This window comes from Leopardus geoffroyi, chromosome C3 (genome assembly GCF_018350155.1).
Source record: "Leopardus geoffroyi isolate Oge1 chromosome C3, O.geoffroyi_Oge1_pat1.0, whole genome shotgun sequence".
Taxonomy (NCBI): domain Eukaryota; kingdom Metazoa; phylum Chordata; class Mammalia; order Carnivora; family Felidae; genus Leopardus; species Leopardus geoffroyi.
The window spans coordinates 46173656-46201339 of NC_059338.1; the positions used below are offsets into that span (position 1 = coordinate 46173656).

The window sequence follows — 27684 nt, forward strand, 5'->3', positions numbered from 1 at the left end:
AATAATCTGAAATAATCATGGCTTCATCACTCTAGATTTTATTTAAGAATAGTAAGAATTAGGGTTCCTATTTACTATACAAACTATTTTGAAAGAAGACGTAGTAATATATTCTTTACCTAGTAGTACAAGAACTAAACATGTGTGAAATTAAACTATCAATCTAACTGGGTTCTATAAACAAGCATTCACCATGAATAATGGTTTCATAAATAAAACTTGCCCACTAAAGCACCAGCCTGTTCATTAATTATATAAAGGCAGGCCTATTTTACTGAGAAAGAAATTAGTTTGGTAGGAAAAAAAGAAAACAATCATTCTGAAAAATACTAAAACAGATGATTTTCATTCTGTACCCAGTTTTAATTTCAATATATTAGAACATAAAAAGAGGGTCACATTTGTAATCATTTGAAACATCCCATAACCCTTTTTTCAATTCATCTTACCGATTTAGTTTCATTTTGGGATTAAAATAGGAATCTGTTTTTTGAGGTATAGAATAGTTAGGACAAACTTGTACATCTGTGTCTGCCTCTTTCAAAATTTCATTAGGTGGTTTAGCAGCAGAAGCTAAGATGAAAAACAAAGATTTCCAGTGAAATACAAAATAATTCTAAGTATCCAAAACAACATACATTAAAAGAAATAACTTTCCTTTATAATACTTTGTTAATGTAATCAACCGGGCAGATATCAAAGAAGAAAAACCCTAAACTGATCTATCTGTTCAGTACTGTCTGTAGGAAAGAGTAGCATTCAATTAAGTATTGGGGCAATTAAAGTTTAAGTTAAAATCTTATCTGCCTAGAACATAATACATCTATATTATGAAACCTAGTTAAGAACAATTAACCTAACATAAAACCATTATAAAAATTCTAAAATACCTTTATTATTCATCAAACTACTATGCTGCATTTACATAGGTTGGCTGTTAAACATATCTTACTGTGGTATAACTGTTATAAAATTAGTATCTCTGTATGGTTTCATTCCATTAGCTATCATGCATGACTAAGAATCACTATACTTCCTGAGCATGCTAGATTTCAGAACTTTTTTTTTAATGTTTATTTATTTTTGAGAGAGAGATACACACAGAGCACAAGCAGGGGAGGGACAGAGAGAGGAGAAGACACAGAATGGGAAACAGGCTCCAGGCTCTTAGCTGTCAGCACAGAGCCCAATGTGGGGCTCAAACCCGTGAGATCATGACCTGAGCCAAAGTCAGACGCTTAACTGAGCCACCCAGGTGCCCCTTCAGAACACTTTCTTATGATTGTAATTTTAAATCACAAATTACATTCAAATGGGTATAAAGTAACAGAAAAAAAAAGATTCTACATTTAGTATACATTAGAATCATTTAGCTATAAACCCAAATGAAATACTGATATATTTGTGTGTGTATATTTTAAATATTTAAGAAATGAGACATACATATCATGTGTGGGGAAAAATAACCGAGATTCTTTATGTTTGGATTTCTTGATAATATTATGATCAGAATGTTAACTACATGGCAACTATATCTCTTTCCTTCTTTTTTTTTTTTTTTTTTTTTTTTTTAGAGACAGAGAAAGCACTAGCAGTGGAGAGCAGCAGAGTGCAGAGGAAGAGAGAGAGAGAAACAGAGAGAGAGAGAGAGAGAGAGAGAGAGAGAGAGAGAGAGAGAGAGAATCTTAAGGAGGCTACATACTCAGCAAAGAGACTAACCCTGGGCTTGCTCCTGCAACCCTGGGATCACGACCTGAGCCAAAATCAAGAGACAGATGCTCAACTGACTGAGCAACCCAGCCGCCCCCATATTTCTTTTTTTACAGTGCCAAATCATCGTAACCTTTCCTAGTGTTGCATTATATATTCTACGCCTACCTAAGTGGCATGTGACATATTTCACACGATCAGCCTTTCTCAAACCAGATTCTATTAGAAAATTAAGCTCTACAGAAAATTATTTTTTTCAATTCTTAAAAGGTACATAGTACCATTTTAGATGTGTAGGAGAGAAGTTAATTCATTACATACAATGGATGCCATAGGGCATGATGTCTTAATTAATCTTAATTTTGAGAAGGGCTGCCTCAGTAATAATAACCTATTAATAACCTGATAGCACTTCAGGATAATAAATGATCTTTATATCACTATATTTCCTTTTTCCAGTGTTTTTCAACAGTAAGTATAACATAGTTATCTATAATCTTTCATTAAGATACCTATATTTACTTTGGCATCAATCAGTTAAATGTTATGAGGAGCCTCACAGAAAGAAAAGAAACCTGAAGTCATGGATTAGTAGTCAATTAAATGGTGAAGTCACTATATTTTATCTACTTGATGTCTGAAAATAATAACTAGACCATTATTTAAGAATTTACCTATTAATATATTGCTCAACTTACCAGCAATATACCTGGATTTCGTCTCTCCTTTATTCACATGTCGCCTAACATGTCCCAGCATATCAGTCCTTCTGGTGATTGTTGCTGAACAAATGATACAATGATAATGGGCGCCCATTTTACTGGATATCTATCAAACAGAGTATTTAATTTAAATATACAGGTAAGTTACTAAAACAATGAAACAGAAGTTTATTTAAGATTGCAAATTTAAGTATGTTAGCATATCTTGGGTTTAATGGTAGAGAAGAGAGTATTAATATTGCCATGGGACTTTGAAGGGATCTTTATTTCCTTATCTATATTTACATATGATTTTTACTTACTTTATAATAGACCACTAATTTGTTTTGTTCATTCATTCTAATCAGCAAATAACTGTACCCTATTTTCTATAAGTAGCACTTACAAATGGTATAACATTAGCAGTGCTGTGCTGGTAGATGTTTAACAGTTGTTCTCCAGGAAAATAAAGCCCTGACTTATAGTGTTTTCTGCTTTCTGTGGCATATATACTCTATCATGGCCAATTTCAAACTATAATTGTTGCAGATTTCAAGCTACTCATATGCTATCACTAAATGTGAATTTGGGAAGAGATAGATAATATCATACTAGAAAACATGGCTACCAGGTGGATAATACAAAAATGTAGTAAAATAATTAGGAAGTGATGAGATTTGAATATTATTATCTTTGTAATATATTCACCTTAAGGTTTATACAATTTAATTTTTAATAATGGCCATATTTAACAATCAGCTTTCAATATTTCTAGAAATTTCAGTTAGTTTCAGCACATCACAAAATGTTAGAGACATAATAAGTCTTGGGGCACTTGGCTGGCTCAGTTGGTGGAATGTGCGACTCTTAATCTCAGGGTTGTGAGTTCGAGCCCCACGTTGGGTATAGAGATTATTTAAATCTTAAAAAAAGACTTTTTTTTAAAAGTCTATTTGTCCAAGTAAAAAATTCTCACTTGAGAATTTCTTTAAAATTTAGTTGAGAATAAAAAGACTACTCCACTGGCTTTTTCCTAGTTTTGATGACTTTTACTCTTAGATCTTCTAAGATCTTAGATCCTATTTACTTGAGATCAAACAGCAAGTTGAGAACACTGCAGAGTTCCTTATGGTACTGTGGTTATCGTATTCAAAATGTCCTGGATAAGGCCGATGGGCCAAGCATTGTCCTAATTACTATGTAAGAAATTTTTGGGTTTTTTCTCCCCAGCACTTTACTCTTTTTAGTGACATGAAAAAAAATTAATAACGAGGCCTCATTAAGCTAGTATTCACTCAAGATAGCAGCACTAAAAAATATTATGTAATTTGTATTCCCCAAAATTCACATCTGTGCTAAAAATGAACACATGTACTTTTTAAAGAATTATTAAGATTTCAGAAAGATTCTTGATACTGTCCTTTGACAAATTAAAAGTATAGAGAAGATAAATATGAATTGACACAAAGATACTTACTAAGTCACAGAAATTGAAGGCTTTTATTCCAGAATCAAAATTTATTACAAAAGAAAAAATTTACTTTTTATTTAAATTCTCCATTCCAAAATTAGTAAATAGGTCAATTTCCCTTTTGAACATAAGAAAACAGTTTCTCTGACTAAAATTTAAAATTATAAAATGAAAAGTTCAATACAGCAACTCTTTTTTCCATATAGTTCATATTTTTCCTGCTAGGATAATCTGAAAGCACTCAGATACAAAATCTTAAAGTAAACCTCATTGCCAAATATGCCCATAGCCTTAGAGCAAGTAAAAATTGTGCTTTCTTTAAAGAGGGCAAAATTTAAAAATAAATCTAACATCTGATTACCTGTTCTCCAATAATGTTTGGTTTCACTGGTCGACAAGGTAAGTGACAGATGCACATCCTGTAACCTAAAGTGAAGAATGGCTGGTTGTCATATCACTGTTCACTAAATAGTCCATTATCATTAAAAATTATTAGCAAATTTTATAAGAATAACTGGAATTCTTCTTGTATTTATAATATTGTAATTTATTTGAATGAGACTGTTAGTTTTAGATATTTGTTATATAAGATATAGCATAAAAGCAAATATATGAGATCCAGGTTTGAATTCTGGTTCTGCCAAGACCGTGCATTGTCTTGGTTAGTTAGCTTCTTTGGGACTCAATTTTCTCATCTATTCTCTGTCATGTTGACTTTTCTTAGGCCTCATCTTCTTTGCCTCATGCTACATTTACCATTACATAGCCTCTTCTTCCATTGATGATATGGCACTTAGTTCTCTCCCACCCTTCTTAATCTTCTTCACAGCTCCTCTTCCCTCTGTTATACTCTAAAACGCAGACTTTCTGTAGGCTTGCTCTGCTACATGACTGTTTTCCCTCATTTCCTTGGTAATTTTAATGCCTTTTATGACTGCAACTATCTCCACTGGGGGAAGGAATTCCAAATTCTAGCTGTAGTTACTAACTCCTTACTGAAGGCCAGATCTCTATTTCTAATTGCCTATTGAGGATGTATGCCTGGGTTATCAGGTCAGCATTTCAAAATCTACTGTCATGGACTATAAATATATCATTTCCCCTTGAACCAGGTCTCTTTTCCACTTTTTAAATGAATGATAATGCCTTCCAGTTGCTCCTAACTTTAAGTGATCTCCAACTCCTTTCTTCTCATTCCTTACATCTAATTGTTTCTCTTACTTGTACATACGGAAGTATTTCCGGACTCAGCAACTTCTTTTTTTCCACTGATATGTACTCCTATGGTTATCCCATCCAGTCATATAGCTTTAAATACTATTTGTAGTCTGACAATTCCCAAACTTGTATCTCTAGCCCAGACCTTTCCCCCAAACCCGAGATTCATATCTGGACAGGCTACTGACATCTCCAGCAGATGCATCTAAACCTTTGCATGCCTAAATCTGCGGTCTTGGCCTTCTTCCCCAGTACCTGGTCCTAATGATGAGAGAGGATGGGGAGAGCTGAGGGCAAAGTGAGGCTAAAAGCACCTCCCCCCCCCCCCCACACCTGTATGATATTCCTTGGACACTCCTGGCTACCCAAAAAACAAATGGTCAAACTGATTAAGTCTCCACCAGTTTACTAGAAAAAGGCAATCCCATCAATAAACCAGAGTATAGGAACTCTCTACAGTCTTAATGTCTTGCTGGAGGGAAAAACAACTTTAGCTTAACTACAGCTAGGCCTCCAATAAGCCTTTAGCATGTGAAAGTCTCTTTGGAAATTCCCCCTTGATTCTATCTCCCCACCCCCTCCGTAAACTAGTTACCCCCCACACTTATAGTACAGCTCTTCCTGCCCACATGTCCTGTCCTCATGCTTTAATAAAATCACCTTTTTATACCAAAGACGTCTTCAAGAATTCTTTCTTGGCCATCGGCTCTGGACCACCAGAACCGGCTCTGGACCACCGCCATTCTTGGCTTTTTTCTCCCTCACATCTCACTTCTATCCCTTTGAGAGGTCTTGATGCTTCTACCTTAAACATATTTGTCAACTACTTTGAGACCTGCTTGCTAGGACAAAAACTATGACACTCGCCATCTACCAGATCACCATGTGAAAAAACCCAACTTAATGTACTTAAGAGAGTAAAGAAATATCACGAGCCATTTACCAGAATAACTTGAAGGAGGAAGACTAAACCTAATGATTAAACAATGGCTTAAATAAAGAATACAAAAGAGACCTTTTTAATTAAAATGAGACATTTCTCTTTTTTGATAAAAAGTCAACATGATTTACTACACATTCTTATGTATAATTAAACATAAAAGACAGGATGGCTTCTAAATTAAGTCTCTAATTCCTTCTTCCCTAAGGAACCAGTGAGAACCTTGTACCAGTTCCACTAAGAAAATAGTTCTGGCTTCTTTTCTGGGTGTCTCATACTGGCTATTTCATCCGGTTTGGTTCAAACTCCAGATAACCACACTTAATAACACCTATACTCACAAAATCATATTCAAATGTAAATATACATATGCTTAAGACTGATATTTAGGGCTTTGGGGGGGAGGTATTTTTGGTTTTTATCCAAATGCAGTATCATAAAATCTTCCATATATATTGTATTCAATTGCTGTTTATTATGGAAATCCTTCCAAGTAAGCTAGTACTCATCTAACACATACTTTTTACAATGCCTGCATAATATGTCATGGCACTTATGTACCATAATGTATTCAACCATTCCTTTTATTTTAGTTTCAAGTTTTTGTCACTAAGTACAAGCTGCAATAAATATTCTTGTATATCTATTCTTGCCTATTGATTCTTTTACTCCCAAAGGAGGGAGTGCCTGGGAGATATATACATTTTAAATTTTAAAAATCTTGCCAGATCTCTTTCCAAAAATGGTATAATTCACATAATTCACTCCAAAATCTAATAATAATTCATTATATCTAGGAAATCTTTTAACTTGATAAAACCTCAATTTTTAAAAATGTTTATTTATTTTACAGAACAAGGGGGGGTGGGGCAGAGAGAGAGAATCCCAAGCAGACTCCGCACTGTCAGTGCAGAGCCTGATGTGGGGCTCAAATCAACGAACTGTGAGATCATGACCTGAGCCAAAACCAAGAGCCAGACGCTTAACCAACTGAACCACCCAGGCACCCCTAAGATCTCATTTTTTTGTCCTTCAACTTTATTCTTTATATGAGCCCTCTTGTTAAATTTAGTCCCCCAAATTATGTCATTTTTGTCATTATCACAATTGGTATCTTTTTCCTAATTTCCATTTATCTAGAGTAGAGAAAGGCAATGATTTCAAATATTTATCTTATATCCCACTACCATTCTACACACTCTAATTAACTCTAGTTTTTTTAAGCTATCAGCAGAAAAAAGATATTGTCTTCTCTTTTCCAATACTTACATATTTTATTTCGTTTTACAATCATTATACCTTCCAAAGAATGTGTCAAATGGTAGTCGTTCAACAAGTTATGGGGACCCCCCAGGGCCAAGCAAAGTACCCAGTGTAGAACAGATGCTTAATAAATGTTTGCTAAACTAAACTACACTTGCAACATACATCTTGTTGCCAGAGAGCTACATGGCCTTTTATTAATAAACACGTTAAAAGAGGGTCATTAAATCCCTCAGAAATTTTAAATGGAAAATATTTGATTATGTTCACAATAAAATTCCAAAACTGGTACTGAATCTTGAATTTCATTTATGTTTAGCAAGCATAAAACTACTAACCTTCAAATTCAACCGAGACTTTCCAGTGTAAATTTTGAAGGTGACGACGAAGCTTATGGCTATTACAAGCTCTGAATTTTTCCTTAGGGCACAATGGACAAGACTGTTTGTTTCCTGGCCAAAAAAAACAAAAAACAAACAAAACAAAACAAAACAAAAAACCAATAAAGCACAGAATATACTAGCTACTAACACCTTGACTTAGCTACAAAAGAAGTCATAGGGGACTCCCTCCACACAACACACACACTTCTTAGATAATGTCTATGTTAACGTTAGGGAGAAGTCATCTCTGCCTCACCAGGTAGTTAACAATAACTGTATTAGCACATGGTCAGTGATTGATTTTTTACCCTAAAACTCTCCTCTCTGTGGCTGATATCCTTGTTGCCCTTGGGAACAGAGAGAATGAGAAAGTGATGAACTACATGATATCCCTCCAGCCAAAATGCCTGCCAGGGAGAGAATCAGGGCCAGCACTTGTCACACTCCCAGAGAGGTAGGACAAAAACAGTTAACAGGTGGAGTCAGAAAAGCGGGAGGAGTGGAAGGAGTACATGGGATCCAAAATAACTGCCATTCTGGGACAGGGAGCATAGTTAGAACCTGCTGTATCCTATTTGAGAATTTGTTAAATTCTTCCTTCTTTATTAATGAAAAGATATGGAACATAAAAAAATACAAGTCTTATTTAATTAGAGATGTAACAGATCTCAAATATAAACTTTGATAGGGACAAAAAAACTAAAATTTCAAATTCAGGTTTAAAGCAATAAAAATATACAGAAATCATCAGTGACTTATTTTTTAAATCCATATAGCACACTGCAGGTATAGGCAAAATTAATTTTTCAATATGTTCTGCCTACTTCAAAAACCCATGAAGTGATACTGAGGACAGAATTCAAGCACTAAGGATGGCGAAGCAGAAAGAGAGGAGCTTGAGGCAGTGACAGCAATGAGGAACTCTTGCACCAGCCCTAAAAATTCCCCACCGTGGGACTTCTTTTACATGACATAATATAAGCTTTTCTATTACGTAAGGCACGGTTTCTTGGGATTTCCGTTACTCATAGCCAAATGCAATTCCTAACTTATAGAATGGACAGCACTTATATATCATGAAATTATAATTTCCTCGAGGAGCAATGAACAACTTATTCCCATAACACCTGTGCATGTAGAAGGCTACCAATTTCCTGAATGAAAACATTTTATTTATTACTGCTCTAGTTCAATGGCAATAAACAAGTCTATTTTCAGCAATTTTTCATGAGTTGAAATTCTGATATAAATCAGAAATTAAGGGAGACAAACCCCTCCAAATATGGAAGTACCTGCATCAAGATTATCTGAGTTCAACGAACTGGCAGAGTCAAAATCCCCTTCAGTTACGAAAGCTAACTTCTCTAGATCAGCAAGCTGCCTTTGAATTGAGATGTGTCTCTCTGAAAGGAAATTTTAAGAGTTAGAAGATTATGTTTTAACAATCTGAATTCCAGTTATTTGATCACGTCAACAGACTCCGACACTTGTATTTCCTGTAGCATGGCGTCCTGGTGCCTAGATGGGGAATACTGCTGCAACTCAGCTTATGACAAGCGTGCCTCAGATTGCAAAAAGTTGGGTAAAAAAATGCCACTGTGTAACTTCACACCTTTAAACTTTAATTATTCAATATAATTCTACAAAAAATGTTTTTACTCTGAACAAAATGCTGAAGAAACATAAGCCATCTCCCCTATCTTTACAAAGAAATTTCAACCAGGTGGAAGTCATATTAATATGTTAACCAACTATAACACAAGGCAGAATGAAATGAATACTGAGGTAAAGGTACTATGATGTGGGCATACATAGGAAGGGGGAATTAATTCCAATGACTGCCTCTGGGAATGTCTTCACTGAAGAAGTGTCATTTGACTGAGATGTAAGGTATGCATAGAATTTCAATAAGCAGAGATTTGGTGGCTGCCCTTATAAACTGAAGTAACCTCATCAACAAAGGCACAGGATGTGAAAAAAAAGAAAAAAAATACAGCCACCTCTATCCCGCCCCTGGCTGGAATGTAGTATGTTTGGAGAATGGGGTTGGTAGGAGAACAAGCAGTCAAAAATGTATAAAGATGATGGAAGAACATAAATTCTATGAAAGCTAGGCTGGACTTTCATCTTCAGTTAATTGTGAAGTCTGCATGATTTTGAGGAAGTGAATGATATGATCTGAATGCATTTAAGGAGGTTATCTCTGGCTGTAGAACCTAAGACAATAACTGAAGTGAGAAATTAGCAATGGAAAGGTACAGAATAGATGGTTAAAAAAAAACAAACAAACCAGAGAACTTTGGATTTGAGAAATAACTGTGAATGAAAATTAAGTTCAAGAATGATTCTAAAAAGATTTCCAGTTTATATAGTTGAGAATAATGGTACCATTAACCAATCAATGAAGGAAGAGGAAAATATTTTGGGTAGAAAAGGAAAGGAGAAAAGGGAATTTAGTTTTTGACATAGTGTGTCTGAGGTAATACCAGTATTCATATTCAAGTTTAGTTTATGCAGTTGAACTGTTTTTGGAGCTCAAGAGGGATATAAATCATAAATACACATAAGGTGAAACTAGGAGCTTAAGAAAGCCCAAGGAAAAAAACATTGTGAAAAAAGAGAAGAAAAAGGGCAAAGTCCAGTCCCAGTAACACATTTTTAGGTTTCTCAAACATTATACATTCTTCAAATGTCATACTTGTAAACTTTGGAATATATGAATAAATCTTACCCAAGATTATTACCCAAAGATGCATTACCCAAAGCTGCTGTGAACCCTCTGCTGATTAGTATAAATAGATGCAATTTGGAAATGAGGTATGGAGAGATGCAGGTAACATAAGAGACACTAAGGAAAAACAATCAGGAGGGTAGATTCAAAAAGAATAAATGATAAGGAGAATCAAGATAAGATAGAAGCCAAGAGAAAAGAGAATGTAAAAGACAAATGTTCAACACTAAGTATCACAAATAGTTGCACAGATCAATAAAAGACCACTGGATTTAGTATTAGCAGGTCTCCAGTGACCTTTACAAAAAAGGTTCAGTGAGGTGTTCTGGAATACAATGGGATTAGAAAAAAAAACACAAAATATAGAAAACCATATAGATTATTTCTTTCAAAAAAGGTGGCAGTATAAAAGAGGAGATAGATGGGACTGTAGTTTTCTTTTTCTTTTTTTTTTTTTAAGGATAGAGAGACTTGAATATACACATCTCCAAGGAAAGTAATATTTACTAAGTGGGAGCTTGAAAATACAAGACTAGGAGATGAAAATTGACAGGAAAAATCCCTAACTAGACAGAAAACGGTAAACCGTAGGGCTCGCTAGTAGTCATTATACAATTAGGTTATACAATTTAGAACCTTAAGCCTTTTAAATTCTGTTCTTGTCATTGCTACCTTCCTGCCTATTCCTCTCCAAGCTTCACTCCCACTTCTTTTTTTTTTTTTTTTTTAAACTCTTCAGTATAATTTGTGCCCTTATTTGTCTCCTCCACAAATAAGCAGTAAGAAGGCAGGGGCTATGCCTTACTCAGTTTTGTAATGGCTACGTGCCTAATACAATATCTTGCACACAGCAGGCACTACAGTTTGTCAAATATTTTTTAAAAATCATTAGTCAATTTTAGATGCAGTAGCATACTAAAGTCAGTAATTTTGGAATTCAATTCAGCACCATCAGATATTCCTACTCAAATTTATTAAAAGACAAATTTTTACTTCATTTTTAAAAGAGAAAAAGAGCAACGTATGTTATTGGTTAACTTACTACACTAGGTACTGTTCAAGTGACTTTATGAAGAGAAAATTTCTATAAATAGGCAAATTTTTTTTTCCCATTTGAGCAAAATCTTTTGTTAGATGAGACAGTAAGATTCAGGCAATGAATCCATGTGTATAAACCAATCCATTTCATTTGCAGTCATAAAGGCTTTTGGCTTCCAAAGTTCAAAGATCTGTGTATGTGAAACAAGATATACAGTACTATGTAAAGATATGCTTTCTGAAATCTTTCTAAGTAGTATAAAATAAGAGAAAAGGACCTGATAAGTTAGAAGAGAACAATGAAAATTCTGTGGTCCACTATTAGAGAGAACTCTCAAAGATCTGTCTAAAGATTCATGATATGCCTGAAATTACTTTCTGGTTCAAAATAGTAGATATCAGACAATCTGTAGTTAAATCACTCAAACTTTTTCTAACACACTAATAATCCAGAAGTCAATAGGCAAACCTCCTGTTAAACAGATGAATCCAAAACGCTAGGAGGTTCTTTTACAACTTCTGTCACTTTTTCCTCATTTTTCAATTCTATTTCAGATGTGTCATCTTCATCCTGCCTACTTAAGACTGATTTCAAAGGACTAACTAGACCGTGTAAAAATAATTTTTAAAGTGAGATTAATATCTATTTCCAATGCATTTCAGTTTTCTAAATCATTATATATTTGTCCCTGTAATCCATTTTCAGGTTTCTCAAACATCATACATTCCTCAAATGACATACTTGTAAATTCTAGAATATATATCTTCCCAAACTATGTTTAAAATATTGTTGCTGGTGGGGAGTTGAAGAAGCATGCATTCCCTAAAGCTGCTGAACCAACTCTGATTAATATAAACAAATCCAACCTGGAGGGGAGGAAGGGAGGCTACTTACTCAGGAGAATGTACCACCCCCAACCCCCAGATGTAGTTGTGGGTGAAGAAGCAACTGTCCTTATCTTGTACCTAGCAGTTCTGATTTAGTATGAGGAGGAGGGGCCTACCAGAGGCACGCTGTCTTTGTCTTTGCTGTGATCAGCTCTACTCTTTATTTAATCTACTATAACAACTTATATATGGCTTTAAAATTGCACAACTCTATTAAACTATAACTATCCAAGTGTTTTATAAACATTAAATTCACAACTGGCCTAGAGGTAGGAAAGAAAATGAATTAATTTAAATCATTTTGTTATAATTCAGATAGATCATTAAGGGTCAATTTATGGCCCACAAAACAAAACAAAACAAAACAAAACCCTTAGACTTTACATTTAAAACATTCATAAGATTCTTGAGTGTTACTCCTTACGGTCCCCTAAATCACCACTTACAAAACATGCACGCACACACAGAAGCACAGTAATAATGGGCTAATAATTTTCAACAGTCGACTTCTGATGGAACTGGAGTACAAAACTCAACTGGCATTTATGTCTGAGGGAAGACATCTGTAATTTAGTCGACCCTTTCTTAAACTACTTATCAGCCTCAAATTCTTTTTGGAAGCAAGGTGCTGAATAAAATTAAATAATAAAAACTCATCTATTTGTGCGTGTCGAGCATAAAAGCTACTTGACAGCAATGGTTTCTAAATCTGGCAGCTAGGATCTACTACAGTAAACAGGTTGCCTCGGTTACCATGTCACTTTTCGAAGGACTTCGTGAACCATGGCAGACGGGGCTGAGAGGGAAACTACCAAATTAGGTGTAACTTCCTATTTTCCTATCAGAAAAGACCCCCTTTAACGAAAAAGCCCTCAACCTCATGATTTCCTTCTATCTGCAGCACCCCTGGCCTCCACAAATCCTCTACCATGATGTCCTCGAGGTTTGTAGAGATGCCTTCTCCCATTCTGTACCCGCTTCACCCACTACACGGGTCCCTCCTTCCTCCCCCCACATCCCTAAACCTGCCTTTCCCCATAAAAACCATCCCAGTGAAGGGCCTCCCCTACTCCCCAGCAAGGCGCACTTTCTCGCTTCTCTTGCGGCAGAAAGATCTGGGCCTCCTGCACTTACTGCTTTCAGCCTCGTCAGGGGCAGAGGCTAGGGACGGGGACAGGGCCGGAGCCTGGGCCAGGGCAGGGGCTGGGGCTGGAGCCGAGGCCGGAGTCGGAGCCGAGTCCGGGGCCGGGGCCGAATCCGGGGCCGGAGCTGGGGTCGGGACCTGGACCTGGGCCACCTCCACCTCCTCCTTCTCCTGGGGTAGCAGCTCCTCCTCCGCCATATTCTCCATAGTTACCGCCTCCGTGCCAGGCCCGCCCGGGGACCAGGAGGGGCTCACGGCGGGGTGAGAGAACTGGCGTGAAAGCCCAGAGGGCTGGATCCAAGGAGTGGGAAAGCAAATGGGGAGGGCTGGATGCGTGCAACAGACAAAAGATGAAGAACCAGTGACCAAGTCCTGTCAGCAGAAAAATAAAAAGCCAGAGGCAGCAATTCGCGGTGCCGTCCGCTTCCCTTTCCCCGAGGCGTTACGACGCCACCACAGCCTGCGCAGTAACGTATCGGGGCGGCATCCAATGAGGTAACGGAGTTCCGCTTCCGCGGTGCGTCCCCGTTCCAGCCGTCAACCACGGAAGCGAACCAAGACTACAATACCCAGGGTGCAGCGCGCCACCTGGGGGCGGAGCCCGAGTTCCAAGTCCTTGGAGGAATAAACGCGAAACTAAACAAACGCTCGGAGCGTTCGAGTAGAGAAGTCTTGGTTCGAGTGCAGAACTACATTTCCCAGCAGGCATCGGGACCAGGGGACGTCCTAGGCCTCTGGAGTTACCACCGTCGCGGGCGCGAGTAAGGTAACTGGGGCGCAAATTGACGTTTGGCTGGGCAAGTTCCCACTTCTCTCACACTGGTACCCTAGCGGATGGCCAGCTGGTCGGAGGATTCTTGGGCCCCTCGAGCCTGGGCGGGGTGACTCTGTGGGCGGATCCGGGGAATGAGCCAGCTCAGTGAAGGGTGTGGTTCTGGCTCGGGTCAGCCTCTCGAGCTGCCCCTCGCTCAGAGCAAAGGTCTGGTTTTCTGCGGAGCCCGTGGGCCGCGTCGGTTTACGAGCTGCTGACAAGCTTGCCTGCCAGTCTGGTTGACTTGGAGTTGGGGTCTGCGCTTCCTGTCGCACCCTCATCCACGTCATAACCTGAACACTTCTCCTTTTGTCTTTATTTTGCTTTAACCTCAGATTCCTATTATCAGCACTGCCCTGTGGTTGTAAGAGTCCTGTGGGTAGGGAAGTTGTGTGTGTGTGTGTGTGTGTGTGTGTGTGTGTGTCTGCGCGCGCGCGCGCCCTACGCTTGTATTTAGACTTAATAACCAGAGCTCTGAGTGTGTTGAGTTTTAGGTCACTTGATTGATGCGATTCAGATTCCCCACAGCATTTGCCCAGTGAGTCCCCTGGCCCCAGTACTTGTCTTACTCTCTGGCCTGCTTGAGCCTAAGCCTCACTCATTCAGAACCACTGGGGCAGGCAGAGGAAAGCTGGAGTTTTCTGGCTGCTCCTCCTGGGACTGGTCCGAATGTTATAGGCAGCAGGGGAGGAGAAGGAAGCCCCCTTTAGTTTCACACTTCCACACTTCGAGTTCGGTTTTCTTAGTTAATAAATCTGATACTAAATGCCTACTTATCTCATTGGTCTCCTTATTTCCTACTTGTTTCAGAGCCCAGGTGAGAGCAAGTGTGATTATTTGGCACTTTAAGAGTGTAATAGGAATTTAGTTGCCACCTGCCGAAGCCCCCCAGCCCGCCCAATAGTTAGGAAGTGTATCTGGAGGGTTGTTTTTTTTTTTTTCCCCCTCCTCCCCAGTTTAATGGAAACAGTTGAACCCATGGATTGACTGTTAAAGTTATATCTTATAGGAATAAGTAGTGGCTAATTATATTTGTGCATCATCCAAACATTGTTTTTTTTTGTTTTGTTTTGTTTTGTTTTTAATTTCTAAAAGGCTAGATGGTTAATTGAAAGCTTGATTCAGTATATCAGCTGGAAACCAGAAGATGGAAAGGGTTAGATTTTAGTGTGTGGACTCTGGGAATTTCAATAAGAACTTTTAAGTGTGGTCTGTGCTCTTGAGACAGCTTAAAAAAAGAATCTTAAAAGTTGAAGAATTATATTGAGCGTATTACTCATCTATTGCTGCCTAAGTTATCCTAAAACTTAGTGGTTTAAAACAACAAGTGTTTATTACCTCACAGTTTCTGTGTGTCAGAAATTAAGAAGTGGCTTTCTGGGGTACCTGGTTCTGAGTCTCATGAGGTTGCAGTGAAGATATCAGCCAGGGATGCTGCCACTCAAAGGCTTGATTAGGGCTTCAGGATTAGCCTCAAAGCTGGCTCACTCACATGCTTGGCAATTGGTTCTTTTTTGGCAAGAGGTCTCAGTTCTTCACTGGTGGGCCTCAATGAGCTGCTTAAAAGTCATCATGGTATGGTGGCTGGCTTTCCCTAGGGTAAGAGAAAGACAGAATCCACAGTGTCTTATATAACTTAGCCACGTATGCCATATAGCAATTCCTATTGGTGACACAGGTCAGCCCTATTTATTGTGAGAGGACTGACTACCTAAGAGTGTAATTACCAGGCAGCAGAGATCATCAGGAGCCACTTTGGAGGCTGGCCAGCACAGGAAGTCTCCCCTTTTTTGAGCTTATATTTTTTCATAAAACCAACATGACTTTCACACCATTATAAATATGAAACATTTGTCATGGTAAACATGTAGGTGTTTTTGCTTGGATAGTCCATTATCTTCAGTGATTTTTTTTTTTAATTGGGCTTATTTTTGTATTCAAAGCAGTGACATAAGGCTAACTTGGGTCAGTTTAAATTGTAAAAGGTAACATTATAAGTAGTCCATTGTCTTGAAGCAATTCATTTCATGGAAGTTACTGTTTTTTATTATACCTTTCCCCAACATGGAATAGAATCCTTGGAACAAGAGAAGGAAAAAGGAGATTATTACTCTCATCTGGAAGCACAACTGTGAATTCAGTTATTGCCATACATTATCTTACAAAGCAAAATTTCTGGGCGATTTAAGATCAGTGCTTGGAAATCTATGTTGAATATGCTTTTGTTTATTTTTACTGTTAGCATTTCTGTTAGCTATCAGCATTTTCCTTCTTTCTCTTTACATTCATCAAAGCATTCTAAAAGTTTGATTTAGTATACTTGCATTATTTTATATAACTTCACTTACCGTGGTCATGATTGACCATGAGTAACTGCAATTGTTTGGTTTCTAAAGCTTTTCTTATGTTCAGAGTCCCCATATGTGTCACTGTCAGCAATAAACTCTCCTTTGGGCTTTGCTTCTAGACTCCTGTCTATCTTCCCGTTCCAACAGACCTGATGATATTTCCAACCCCTAGGCTTTCTATTCCAGCACTGGAAGCTTCTGGTGCACACGGAGTTGAGTGTAGAGGGTGTGTCAGGAGAGTAAAGACTTAGGACTAACTGGTTTTGAGGTGTAGGTAAGGCAAAATACAGCAGTTCTGCAGGCAGTTGGAAAATGGTGATCTGAAGCTTGGGAGAGAAATCAGGGCTACAGGCACAGTTTTGAGAGTCATTCCTAAAAAGGTGATCAATGAAACTGAAGTAGAGGAAGAGATCATTATGAGGGAAACTGTAAGTGAAATAAAGTGGAACAATGAGAGAATTCTGTTGTCTTGGGAATGGTTAGAAAATGGAAATCATTTTGTAAAACTCCAGTCTTTGTATAACTGAAAGAAGACGAATTTCTAACGTATTTTATGGTGGTGGTGGTAAAACACACGCACACACACATGCACGTAATGTGTTTTTAATGTTTATTTTAGCTTTTCAAAATGTCCAACAAAGAATCTTGTGGAAAAAAAGAGAAGTCTCGGAGAAAAGGCAGCACCGCATCACCCAACTCTGACGTAGAAGTAAGAATTTTGCTTTACTGACCCAAAGATACCTATTTTTGCAGTTCACTTTTGTGTTAAGAAAAAAAACCTCAGTTTTAAAATGAGCTATGTAAATATTTTGCTTTGCCTTTCTGACACAGAAGTAATTTGTTTTTCCCATCCTTTTTTTTCACCTATTCTTGCATTATTTTATTTATTCCTCACAACTCTGTGAAGTAGGTACTTTATTATCCCAATTATACAAATGCCAAAACTGAGGCTTAGAGAGGTATGTAATTTGCCTAGCCATTCCTGACTTGAGTTCTAGGCCCTCCTTTACATAGAAATAACTCACCATTATACCTTTATTGTGTGTCTCCTTCTTCATTTACTCAGCACTGGATAAGATTATATGCGCATCAGTCAGAATAGGCTACCCTGTGCGGGGGAGGCTAAAGGTAGGGACGGCATGCTCACCATGTGCCTTTCTCTGTGACTCTCAACACATTACCTTAGGAAGCACTTTAAAAAAATTTTTTTTAGTGTTTATTCATTTTTGAGAGAGAGAGAGAGAGCAGGAGAGGGACAGAGAAAGAGGGAGACACAGAATCTGAGGCAGGCTCCAGGCTATGCCCTGTGAGCACAGAGCCCGACATGGGGCTCGAACTCACAAATGTGAGATCATGACCTGAGCCAAAGTTGTAGGCTTAATTGACTGAGCCACCCAGGCTCCCTGGAAGTTTTGTTTTGTTTTTTAAGTTTATTTATTTATTTAAAGAGAGAATGAGAATGAGTGGGGGAGGGGCAGAGAGAGGGAGACAGAAGATCTGAAGCAGGCTCTGCGCTGACAGCACAGAGCCCGATGTAGGGCTCGAACTCACAAAATGTGAGATCATGACCTGAGCCAAAGTTGGACACTTAACTGACTGAGCCACCCAGGCAAACTTGAAGTATTTTAGCAGATGAAATTTAGGGTGTCCCAACTAATTGAGTGAAGTGTTATCTCTAGGAAACAAGACTGAAACATGATTTATGTGACCAAAACAAACAAAAACCCTGCAATTAGTTTTATTATAAACTCTCTGAATAGTCTGTTTAGTGCATCATCAGAATTAGACAATGTTTATGCTATAGTACCATCCAAGATGAGAGACTAAAGTCTAGCAAAGGTGAATATTCACTATAGAAGTGATTTCTGTGGTAGCAGATGAGTTCATAAGGCTTTTACATCACCTGGATAAAGTAGACTAAGGATCATTACACTTTTTGATGTTTGTTCCTTTCTTACTAACTTTCTGATTACTAATTTGACCTCCTAGATGTAGGGATAATTGGAAAGGGGACCCTGGAGTATGGCCTTACAGTACTATGGTATCTTTGATTTATGTATCTTCTATTTGGCACTGATAATTGGCATGCCATTTGCAATTCTCCTCCTATTCTCTTTTAATCTCCTTGAATCAGACTTTTTGTTGCCATCACTCCTCCAAATGTGCTTTCATCAAAGCCAGCAGCAGTGGTTTCCATGTTGCTGAATCCATTTGTTGCTCTTCAGACCTCATCTGACTTGAACCATCAGCAGTATTTGACATAGCTGATTACACTTTCTCCTTGAAACATTTTCTTCACTTAACTTTTGAAACACCATATTCTCCTGATTTTCCTCCACACTGGTGACTGCCTGGAAGTGTCCTCTGTTGATTCCTCATCTTCTTAAACTATAACCTTTCAAATGCCCAGCTTCAGTTTTTCCAATTTAGTAAGTTGCAATTCCATTCTTTCAGTTGCTTGGGGCAAAGTCCTGGTCATCATCCTCTACCTGTATCCAGTCTATCAGCTTTCTCTTAATAATATATTTAGAGCCTGACTACCTCCTCTGCTGTCACCTTGATCCAGACAGTCAGCTTGCTTCTCCAGATTGTCCCAGTACTTTTCGTATTGATCTCCCTGCTGCCACCTTTGCCTCCTCATGTTCTCTTCTCAGTAAGCTGCCAGAATGATCCTATTAAGATGTAAGTCAGATCATGTCACTCCTCTGCTCTGTACTTTCTGGTGGTCTTCCATTTCCCCCAGAGTAACAGCTAAAGTCCTAGCTGGGGCCAACAAAGCAATCTGCTCTCCCCATCTCATCTCCTTTCATTCTCTCATTGCTTTCTCCATTTTGTGTTTTTTTGCTATTATTCCAACAAGCCAGGCACATTACTGCCTCGGGGGCTTTGCCCTTGAACTGAAAGCTCTTTCCCTAGATATTCATGCGGCTTTTTCCTTCACTTCTTTAGGTCTCCAGTCAGATGTCAGCTTATCAGTGGGGCCTTTTTCTGACTACTGTTTAAATTTGCAGCCACCTGCACCCCCACCTTCCAGCCCTTCCTGCCTTCTTTCTCTGTTTTATTGTTTTCCATCGCATCATCCGACACTAAATCTATTACTTGTTTATTTGTAAATTCCTGCACTAAATTTTAACCTCCATGAGGGCAGGGGCTTTTGTTCATTAATCTGTCCCCACTGTCTAGAATGGCTTTGGTACATGGTAGGTACTCAGAGTTTGTCCCGGGTCTGCTGAGTTTTGGATCCACTGAAACATAACTGGATGTATGATTTTGCTTTATAAAAGACTGAATTCCACCATGGCAGTGCCACCTCCCCGTACCTTTATCTGAGCCATCAGCTGTCTTCTGCTGTAGCACCTGTATCCTATCTCATCTCTAGTTCAAGAGCATCTAGATCCTCTGATTTCTAGTTGTCTTCTTTATGGCTGAATTTCCCTCCCTCTTACCAAAGGATGTGTGCCTTTAAACATTTCTCCCCCTGAAGGTTATTATTAATATAGAAAGAATATTAATTTATAATAACAATGGTTAAATAACACACTATACTTTATTTTGTGTCTGTCTTTCCTTTTTTCCACTTGGCATTCTTAGGATAAGAAAGAGAAAAAAGCTTCAAGTTCTCCTAGTTCAGCTTGCTGTGTAAGGTCTGTTTCATCAGAGAAGAGAAAACTGGTAAGTGTTCATATACTATAACTAACTCTAAACATTATTTATATTAAAGTTTTAATGTATAATTGGAAAGTTTATGATATAAATTCCCCCACGACTTTTTTACTCATATTTTCTTTATACTTTATGATAGCCAATAGAAAAAAATAAACCAGTGTTTGGTTTTTTTCTTCCTTCTCACCAAAAAGCACTAATCAAGGCCTTCATTTCTTTCTGGGGATACAGGGCCTCAGCACAAGAGAAGAAAGAGAGAAATAAGATATAGTCCCTGTCCTAAAGACTTTAAAGAATAGAGAGAAGTAGAAGCACATGCACGGATAACTTAATGAAAGGACATACCTCAGTGTCAAAACAGAAGAATGCACAATAAGTTGTAAAAGAATTCAAAATATCAATCACCAAGACTTGGAACATACTTAGGAAAAAAAAAGGTGGATGAAATATATGCTAACGACTGAATATAGATGGAATAAAGATGAATGAGTTAAAGAAAAAAGGTTTTCTTGGCTAAGAAAGCGTGGGCATTCTAAGAATCTATAGATGACTGGAGTGCATTCAGCAGAGAGAAAATAAACCAGCCTACCTAGAAACAGAAGGACTATTTTGAGGAAGAAAAATAGAACCTACCATGTGGGATCAGACAACATGGATATAAATTAAGATAGTTTTAAAAAGTCTCGTCCCATATATAATTATATTTGGCTTTACAATATTCTTGTGAGATAGCGATGGCAGATATGTAGTGTTTGTGTTTTCAGATCCAGAAATTAAGATCCAGAAGGTTAAGTGACTTGTCCAGGGACACAAAATTGTTTATAGCGACAGAGCCAAGTCCAGAGTCACATAAATAATTAGAAACACATTAAGCTAGCTCAGGGGTGGTTGGTGAAGTGCTTAACTACATTCAAGTTGAAAGTAGGTGTATGTGGGGATAGCTACAGGTTTGCAGGTAATGAGAGAAAGTAGTTGTGAAAGTTGTGTGAATGTAGAATTCTGTTTTTAAGAATTTGTTTTTGTACAGTGACACTGCTATTTGAATCAATTGTTTCTGTATTAATCTCCTTAAAGCATAGGTTTCATCATATTTCTCCTCTGTTGAAAAATCTTCACTCACTTTTTAGTCTGTCATTTAGGACCTTCTTAAATTCAGTCACACCTTAACTCTCCAGTTCTCTTTTTTCTTCCTCAAAATAGTCCTGTTTCTAGGTAGGTTGGTTTATTTTCTCTCTGCTGAATGTGCGCCAGTCGTCTGCAGCTTCTTAGAATGCCTAAGCTTTCTTAGCTGGGAAAACGTTTTTTCCTTAATTCATTCATCTTTATTCCATCTATATTCAGTCGTTAGCATATATTTTGTCCATCTTTTTTCTTAAGTATGTTCCAAGTCTTGGTGATTGATGTTTTGAATTCTTTTACAACTTATTGTGCATTTTTCTGCTTTGACACTGAGGTATGTCCTTTCGTTAAGTTATCCGTGCATGTGCTTCTACTTCTCTCTATTCTTTAAAGTCTTTAGGACAGGGACTATATCCTATTTCTCTCTTACTTCCCTTGTGCCGAGGCCCCATGTCCCAAGTACATAGAGAGACAGGGTGGGGGAGTAGAGATAATGGCCACAGCTGGTTTCAGTCCTGGCTCTGCTGCTGACTTGCTGTGTGATGTTGAGAAAGATACTTTGCTGTATTTGAGCCTTGGGTACTTTATCTGTAAAAGGGGAATGATGATATTATCTGTCTCACAGGATTTATATTGGAAGGATTAAATAAATTGTTGTGTCATCCTATTCACTAACACATAGGTGTGGAAAAAAATATTGTCTCCCAGTCTCTTTCCCCTGTAACTGTGGTAAAAGTGCACAATTTATATTTCCTAAATGATACATTTTTTTTTTCTTTCAGAAATTGGATCATACAGACATTCTCTACTGTGATATAAAAAGAAGACAAGAAGTGAAAAGGTAAATTCCCCCTTTTTACTGATATTTTTTACTTTTTGGGCCTTAGAATTGTGAAAGTAAATATTTTGATTTGCAAATTTTTTTTTACTTTGATTAGTACTGATTTGCATATAAATATTTCTAGCTATATCACAGGTTATGATTTTTTAATTTTTAAAAAAATTTTTTAAAGTTTATTTCAGAGAGACAGAGATAGCATGAGTGGGGAGGTACAAAGAGAGAGGAGGAGAGAGATAATCCCAAGCAGGCTCTTTGCTTCTAGTGCAGAGTCTGATGTGGGGGTCAAACCCATGAAACTGTGAGATCATGACCTGAGTGGAAACTAAGAGACCGACGCTAACCCCTCATTATTGAATTTTCTTAATTTTAGTGTATATTTAATAAAAAGTTGAGTGAAATAAAAAGTCTTGTCACAATTCTGTGCTTTCAAGTAAATGACCCTTTCAAGTAAAATGCCAATTTTTATCTCAGGTGATTTGATTTTGACACACCCTTAGAAGTTTCATGACTTTGTTACATATAGTGATAGAAGAAGTTGTGTGGCTGGTTTAGAAATGTTATAAATTAAAGATGAATTACATATTACCTCTGAAGAGAATGTGGTGCATATTGAATTGGTATGGTTTCAAAACTGTGTTAATTAAAGAGGATATGGCCACAACTAGATAGCTTGGGGAAAATGGCAGGAACCATGGAGGTTATTTTTCTTTAGTTTCTGTGTTCTTTGGATAAAAATTTCAGAGAATTTTGTGGTGAAGGCATTTCTTGCCACTAATAGGGTACAAATAAGTATAAAAGTATGCGTAATAAAAGTTGATGAGATCATAGTTTCTCTGAAAATAAGGGGTTATAGGAAAATGATAAAATGGCATTAAGTATATACATAAAAGTTCTGCTTCACAAACTCAATGTTTGCTAAAAACAAGGAAATTCAACTTGCCTCTAGCTTTTCTTCAGCTTTTTTTTTTTATTGTCTCCTTTCTTTGTGATACTTTGCTTCTTATATTATTATCGGTTGAAGTACATTCTGTCATAAATTTCACATTACGTTGACTATTACTTTCTAAATTTTTAAAAATATTTTTTATTTTTTAATTTTATTTTTTTAATTTACATCCAAATTAGTTAGCATATAGTGCAACAATGATTTCAGGAGTAGATTCCTTAATTTAGCCCATTCCCCCCTCCAGTAACCCTTTGTTCTCCATATTTAAGAGTCTCTTATGTTCTGTCCCCCTCCCTGTTTTTATCTTATTTTTGCTTCCCTTCCCTTATGTTCATCTGTTCTGTGTCTTAAAGTCCTCATATGAATGAAGTCACATGATATTTGTCTTTCTTTGGCTGACCAATTTCGCTTAGCATAATACCCTCTAGTTCCATCCACATAGTTGCAAATGGCAAGATTTCATTCTTTTTGATTGCCGAGTAATACTCCATCAAATGTATGTGTGTGTATGTATCTTCTTTATCCATTCATCCATCTATGGACATCTGGGCTCTTTCCATACTTTGGCTATTGTCGATAGTGCTTCTATAAACATTGGGGTACATGTGACCCTTTGAAACAGCATACCTGTATCCCTTAGATAAATACCTAGTAGTGCAATTGGGTAGTTCTATTTTTAATTTTTTGAAGAATCTCCATACTGTTTTCCAGAGTGGCTGCACCAGTTTGCATTACCGCCAGCAATGCAAAAGAGATCCTCTTTCTCTGCATGCTCGCCAACATCTGTTGTTGCCTGAGTTGTTAATGTTAGCTGTTCTGACAGATGTGAGGTGGTATCTCATTGTGGTTTTGATTTGTATTTCCCTGATGATGAGTGATGAGGAGCATGTTTTCATGTGTTGGTTGGCCATCTGGATGTCTTCTTTGGAGAAGTGTCTATTCATGTCTTCTGCCCATTTCTTCCTTGGATTATTTGTTTCTTGGGTGTTGTGTTTGATAAGTTCTTTATAGATTTTAGATACTGACCCTTCATCTGATATGCTGTTTGCAACTATCTTCTCCCATTCTGTCCATTGCCTTTTAGCTTTGCTGATTGTTTCCTTTGCTGTGCAGAAGAAGCTTTTTATTTTTATAAAGTCCCAATAGTTCATTTTTGCTTTTGTTTCCCTTGCCTCCAGAGGTATGTTGAGTAAGAAGTTGCTGTGGCCAAGATCAAAGAGGTTTTTGCCTGCTTTCTCCTCGAGGACTTTGATGGTTTCCTGTCTTACATTTAGGTCTTTCATCCATTTTGTGTTTATTTTTGTGTATTTTGTGTATAAGAAAGTGGTCCAGGTTCATTCTTCTGCATGTCGCTGTCCAGTTTTCCCAACACCACTTGCTGAAGAGACTGTCTTTATTCCATTGGATATTCTTTTCTGCTTTATCAAAAATTAGTTGGCTATACGTTTGTGGGTCCATTTCTGGGTTCTCTATTCTGTTCCATTCATCTGAGTGTCTGATTTTGTGCCAGTACCGTACTGTCTTGATGATTACAGCTTTGTGGTATAGCTTGAAGTCTGGGATTGTGATGCCTCCTGCTTTGGTTTTCTTTTTCAAGATTGCTTTGGCTATTCGGGGTCTTTCTGGATTTTTTAGGATTATTTTAGGATTATTTGTTCTAGCTCTGTGAAGAATGCTGGTGTTACTTTGATAGAGATTGCATTGAATATGTAGGTTGCTTTGGGTAGTATTGATATTTTAACAATATTTGTTCTTCTTATCCAGGAGCATGGAATCTTTTTCCATTTCTTTGTGTCTTCTTCAATTTCTTTCATAAGCTTTCTGTAGTTTTCAGTGTATAGATTTTTCACCTCTTTGCCTAGATTTATTCCTTGGTATTTTATGGTTTTTGGTGCAATTGTAAATGGGATCGATTCCTTGATTTCTCTTTCTGTTGCTTCATTGTTCGTGTATAGGAATGCAACTGATTTCTGTGCATTGATTTTATATCCTGCAACTTTGCTGAATTCATGAATCAGTTCTAGCAGTTTTTTGGTGGAATCTTTTGGGTTTTCCATGTAGCGTATCACGTCGTCTGCGAAGAGTGAAAGTTTGACCTCCTCCTGGCTGATTTGGATGCCTTTTATTTCTTTGTGTTGTCTGATTGCAGAGGCTGACTTCCAATACTGTGTTGAATAACAGTGGCAAGAGTGGACATCCCTATCTTGTTCCTGACCTTAAGGGGAAAGCCCTCAGTTTTTCCCCATTGAGGATGATATTAGCTTTGGGTCTTTCATATATGGCTTTTATGATCTTGAGGTATGTTCTAGCCCTACTTTCTTGAGGGTTTTTATCAAGAAAGGATGCTGTGTTTTGTCACATGTTTTCTCTGCATCTATTGAGAGGATCATATGGTTCTTGTCCTTTCTTTTATTGATGTGATGAAATCACATTGATTGTTTTGCAGATATTGAACCAGCCCTGCATCCCAGGTATAAATTCCACTTGGTCGTGGTGAATAATTTTTTTAATGTATTGTTGGATCCAGTTGGCTAATATCTTGTTGAGGATTTTTGCATCCATGTTCATCATGGAAATTGCTGTATAGTTCTCCTTTTTAGTGGGGTCTCTGTCTGGTTTTGGAATCAAGGTAATGCTGGCTTCATAGAAAGAGTTTAGAAGTTTTCCTTCCATTTCTATTTTTTGGAGCAGCTTCAAGAGAATAGGTATTAACTCTTCCTTAAATGTTTGGTAGAATTCCCCTGGAGATCCATCTAGCCCTGGACTCTGGTTTTTGGGGAGATTTTTGATTACTAATTCAATTTCCTTGCTGGTTATGGGTCTGTTCAAACTTTCTATTTCTTCCTGTTTCAGTTTTGGTAGTGTATATGTTTCTAGGAATTTGTCCATTTCTTCCAGATTGCCCATTTCATTGGCATATAATTGCTCATAATATTCTCTTATTATTGTTTTTATTTCTGTTGTGTTGGTTGTGATCTCTCCTCTTTCATTCTTGATTTTATTTATTTGGGTCCTTTCCTTTTTCTTTTTGATCAAAGTGGCTAGTGGTTTATCAGTTTTGTTAATTCTTTCAAAGAACCAGCTTCTGGTTTCATTGATCTGTTCTACTGTTTTTTGGTTTGAATAGCATTAATTTCTGCTCTAATCTTTATTACTTCCTGTCTTTTGCTGGTTTTGGTTTTATTTGCTGTTCTTTTTCCAGCTCTTTAAGGCGTAAAGTTAGGTTGTGTATCAGATCTTTCTTCCTTCTTTAGGAAGGCCTGGATTGCTATATACTTTCCTCTTATGAACGCCTTTCCTGCATCCCAGAGATTTTGGGTTGTGGTGTTATCATTTTCATTGGCTTCCATGAACTTTTTGATTTCCTCTTTAACTTCTTGGTTAGCCCATTCATTCTTTAGCAGGATGTTCTTTAGTCTCCAAGTATTTGTTACCTTTCCACATTTTTTCTTGTGGTTGATTTCGAGTTTCAGAGCATTGTGGGCTAAAAATATGCCCGGTATGATCTCGATCTTTTTGTACTTGTTGAGGGCTGATTTGTGTCCCAGTATGTGGTCTGGAGAACATTCCATGTGCACTGGAGAAGAATGTATATTCTGCTGCTTTAGGATGAAATGTTCTGAATATATCTGTTAAGTCCACCTGGTCCTGTGTGTCATTCAAAGCCATTGTTTCCTTGTTGATTTTTTGATGAGATGATCTGTCCATTGCTGTGAGTAGGGTGTTGAAGTCCCCTACTTGTTATGGTATTACTGTCAATGAGTTTATGTTTGTGATTAATTGATTTATATATTTGGGTGCCCTCACATTTGGCACATAAATGTTTACAATTGTGAAGTCTTCTTGGTGGATAGACCCCTTAATTATGATATAATGCCCTTCTTCATCTCTTGATACAGTCTTTATTTTAAAGTCTAGGTTGTCTGATAGAAGTATGGCTACTCTGGCTTTGTTTTGTGGACCATTAGCATGATAGATGCTTCTCCATCCCCTTATTTTCAATCTGAAGGTGTCTTTAGGTCTAAAGTGGGTCTCTTGTAAACAGCATATAGATGGATCTTGTTATCTTATCCATTCTGTTATCCTGTGTCTTTTGATTGGAGTGTTTAGTCCATTGATGTTCAGAGTGAGTACTGAAAGATAAGAATTTATTGCCATTATGTTGCTTGTAGAGTTGGAGTTTCTAGTGGTGTTCTCTGGTCCTTTCTAGTCTTTGTTGCTTTGGGTCTTTATTTATTTGTTTGTTTGTTTTTTCATCTTTTCTCCCCTCAGAGAGTGCCCCTTAAAATTTCTTACAGGGCTGGTTTAGTGGTCACAAACTCTTAATTTTTGTGTGTCTGGGAAACTTTTTATCTCTCCATCTGTTTTGAATGACAGCCTTGCTGGATAAAGAATTCTTGGCTGCATATTTTTCTGATTCAGCACATTGAATATATTCTGCCACTCCTTTCTTGCCTGCCAAGTTTCTG

General features: G+C 37.5%; 2 protein-coding genes across 9 annotated transcripts in view; one reads left to right on the forward strand and one right to left on the reverse strand.

Annotated features, from left to right (window-relative positions):
• Positions 1-13954, reverse strand: part of TRMT1L (tRNA methyltransferase 1 like) — a 40253-nt gene extending 26299 nt beyond the window's left edge. Inside the window, exons 1-6 of one of the 4 annotated variants that reach the window (XM_045452685.1) lie at positions 13478-13954; positions 8979-9089; positions 7642-7755; positions 4244-4308; positions 2409-2538; positions 450-573 (exon numbers count right to left, since the gene is read on the reverse strand). In XM_045452685.1, coding sequence (XP_045308641.1) covers positions 450-573; positions 2409-2538; positions 4244-4308; positions 7642-7755; positions 8979-9089; positions 13478-13694 — 761 coding nt within the window. In that variant the 5' untranslated portion in view covers positions 13695-13954. Of the gene's footprint in view, positions 1-449; positions 574-2408; positions 2539-4243; positions 4309-7641; positions 7756-8978; positions 9090-13477 lie in introns of those variants that run through there. The other 3 variants (XM_045452686.1, XM_045452687.1, XM_045452688.1) reach the window with 3 other exon arrangements.
• A 141-nt stretch (positions 13955-14095) lies between these two features.
• SWT1 (SWT1 RNA endoribonuclease homolog) overlaps positions 14096-27684 on the forward strand; it is a 103478-nt gene continuing 89889 nt past the window's right edge. For 3 of the 5 annotated variants that reach the window (XR_006705813.1, XM_045452681.1, XM_045452682.1), the window contains exons 1-4: positions 14098-14253; positions 17266-17355; positions 20238-20318; positions 22211-22269. Coding sequence is in view for 3 of the 5 variants with exons in the window: in XM_045452681.1 (XP_045308637.1) it covers positions 17275-17355; positions 20238-20318; positions 22211-22269 (221 nt within the window). In the remaining 2 variants the exon portion in view is untranslated. Of the gene's footprint in view, positions 14254-17265; positions 17356-20237; positions 20319-22210; positions 22270-27684 lie in introns of all 5 variants that reach the window. The other 2 variants (XR_006705814.1, XM_045452683.1) reach the window with 1 other exon arrangement.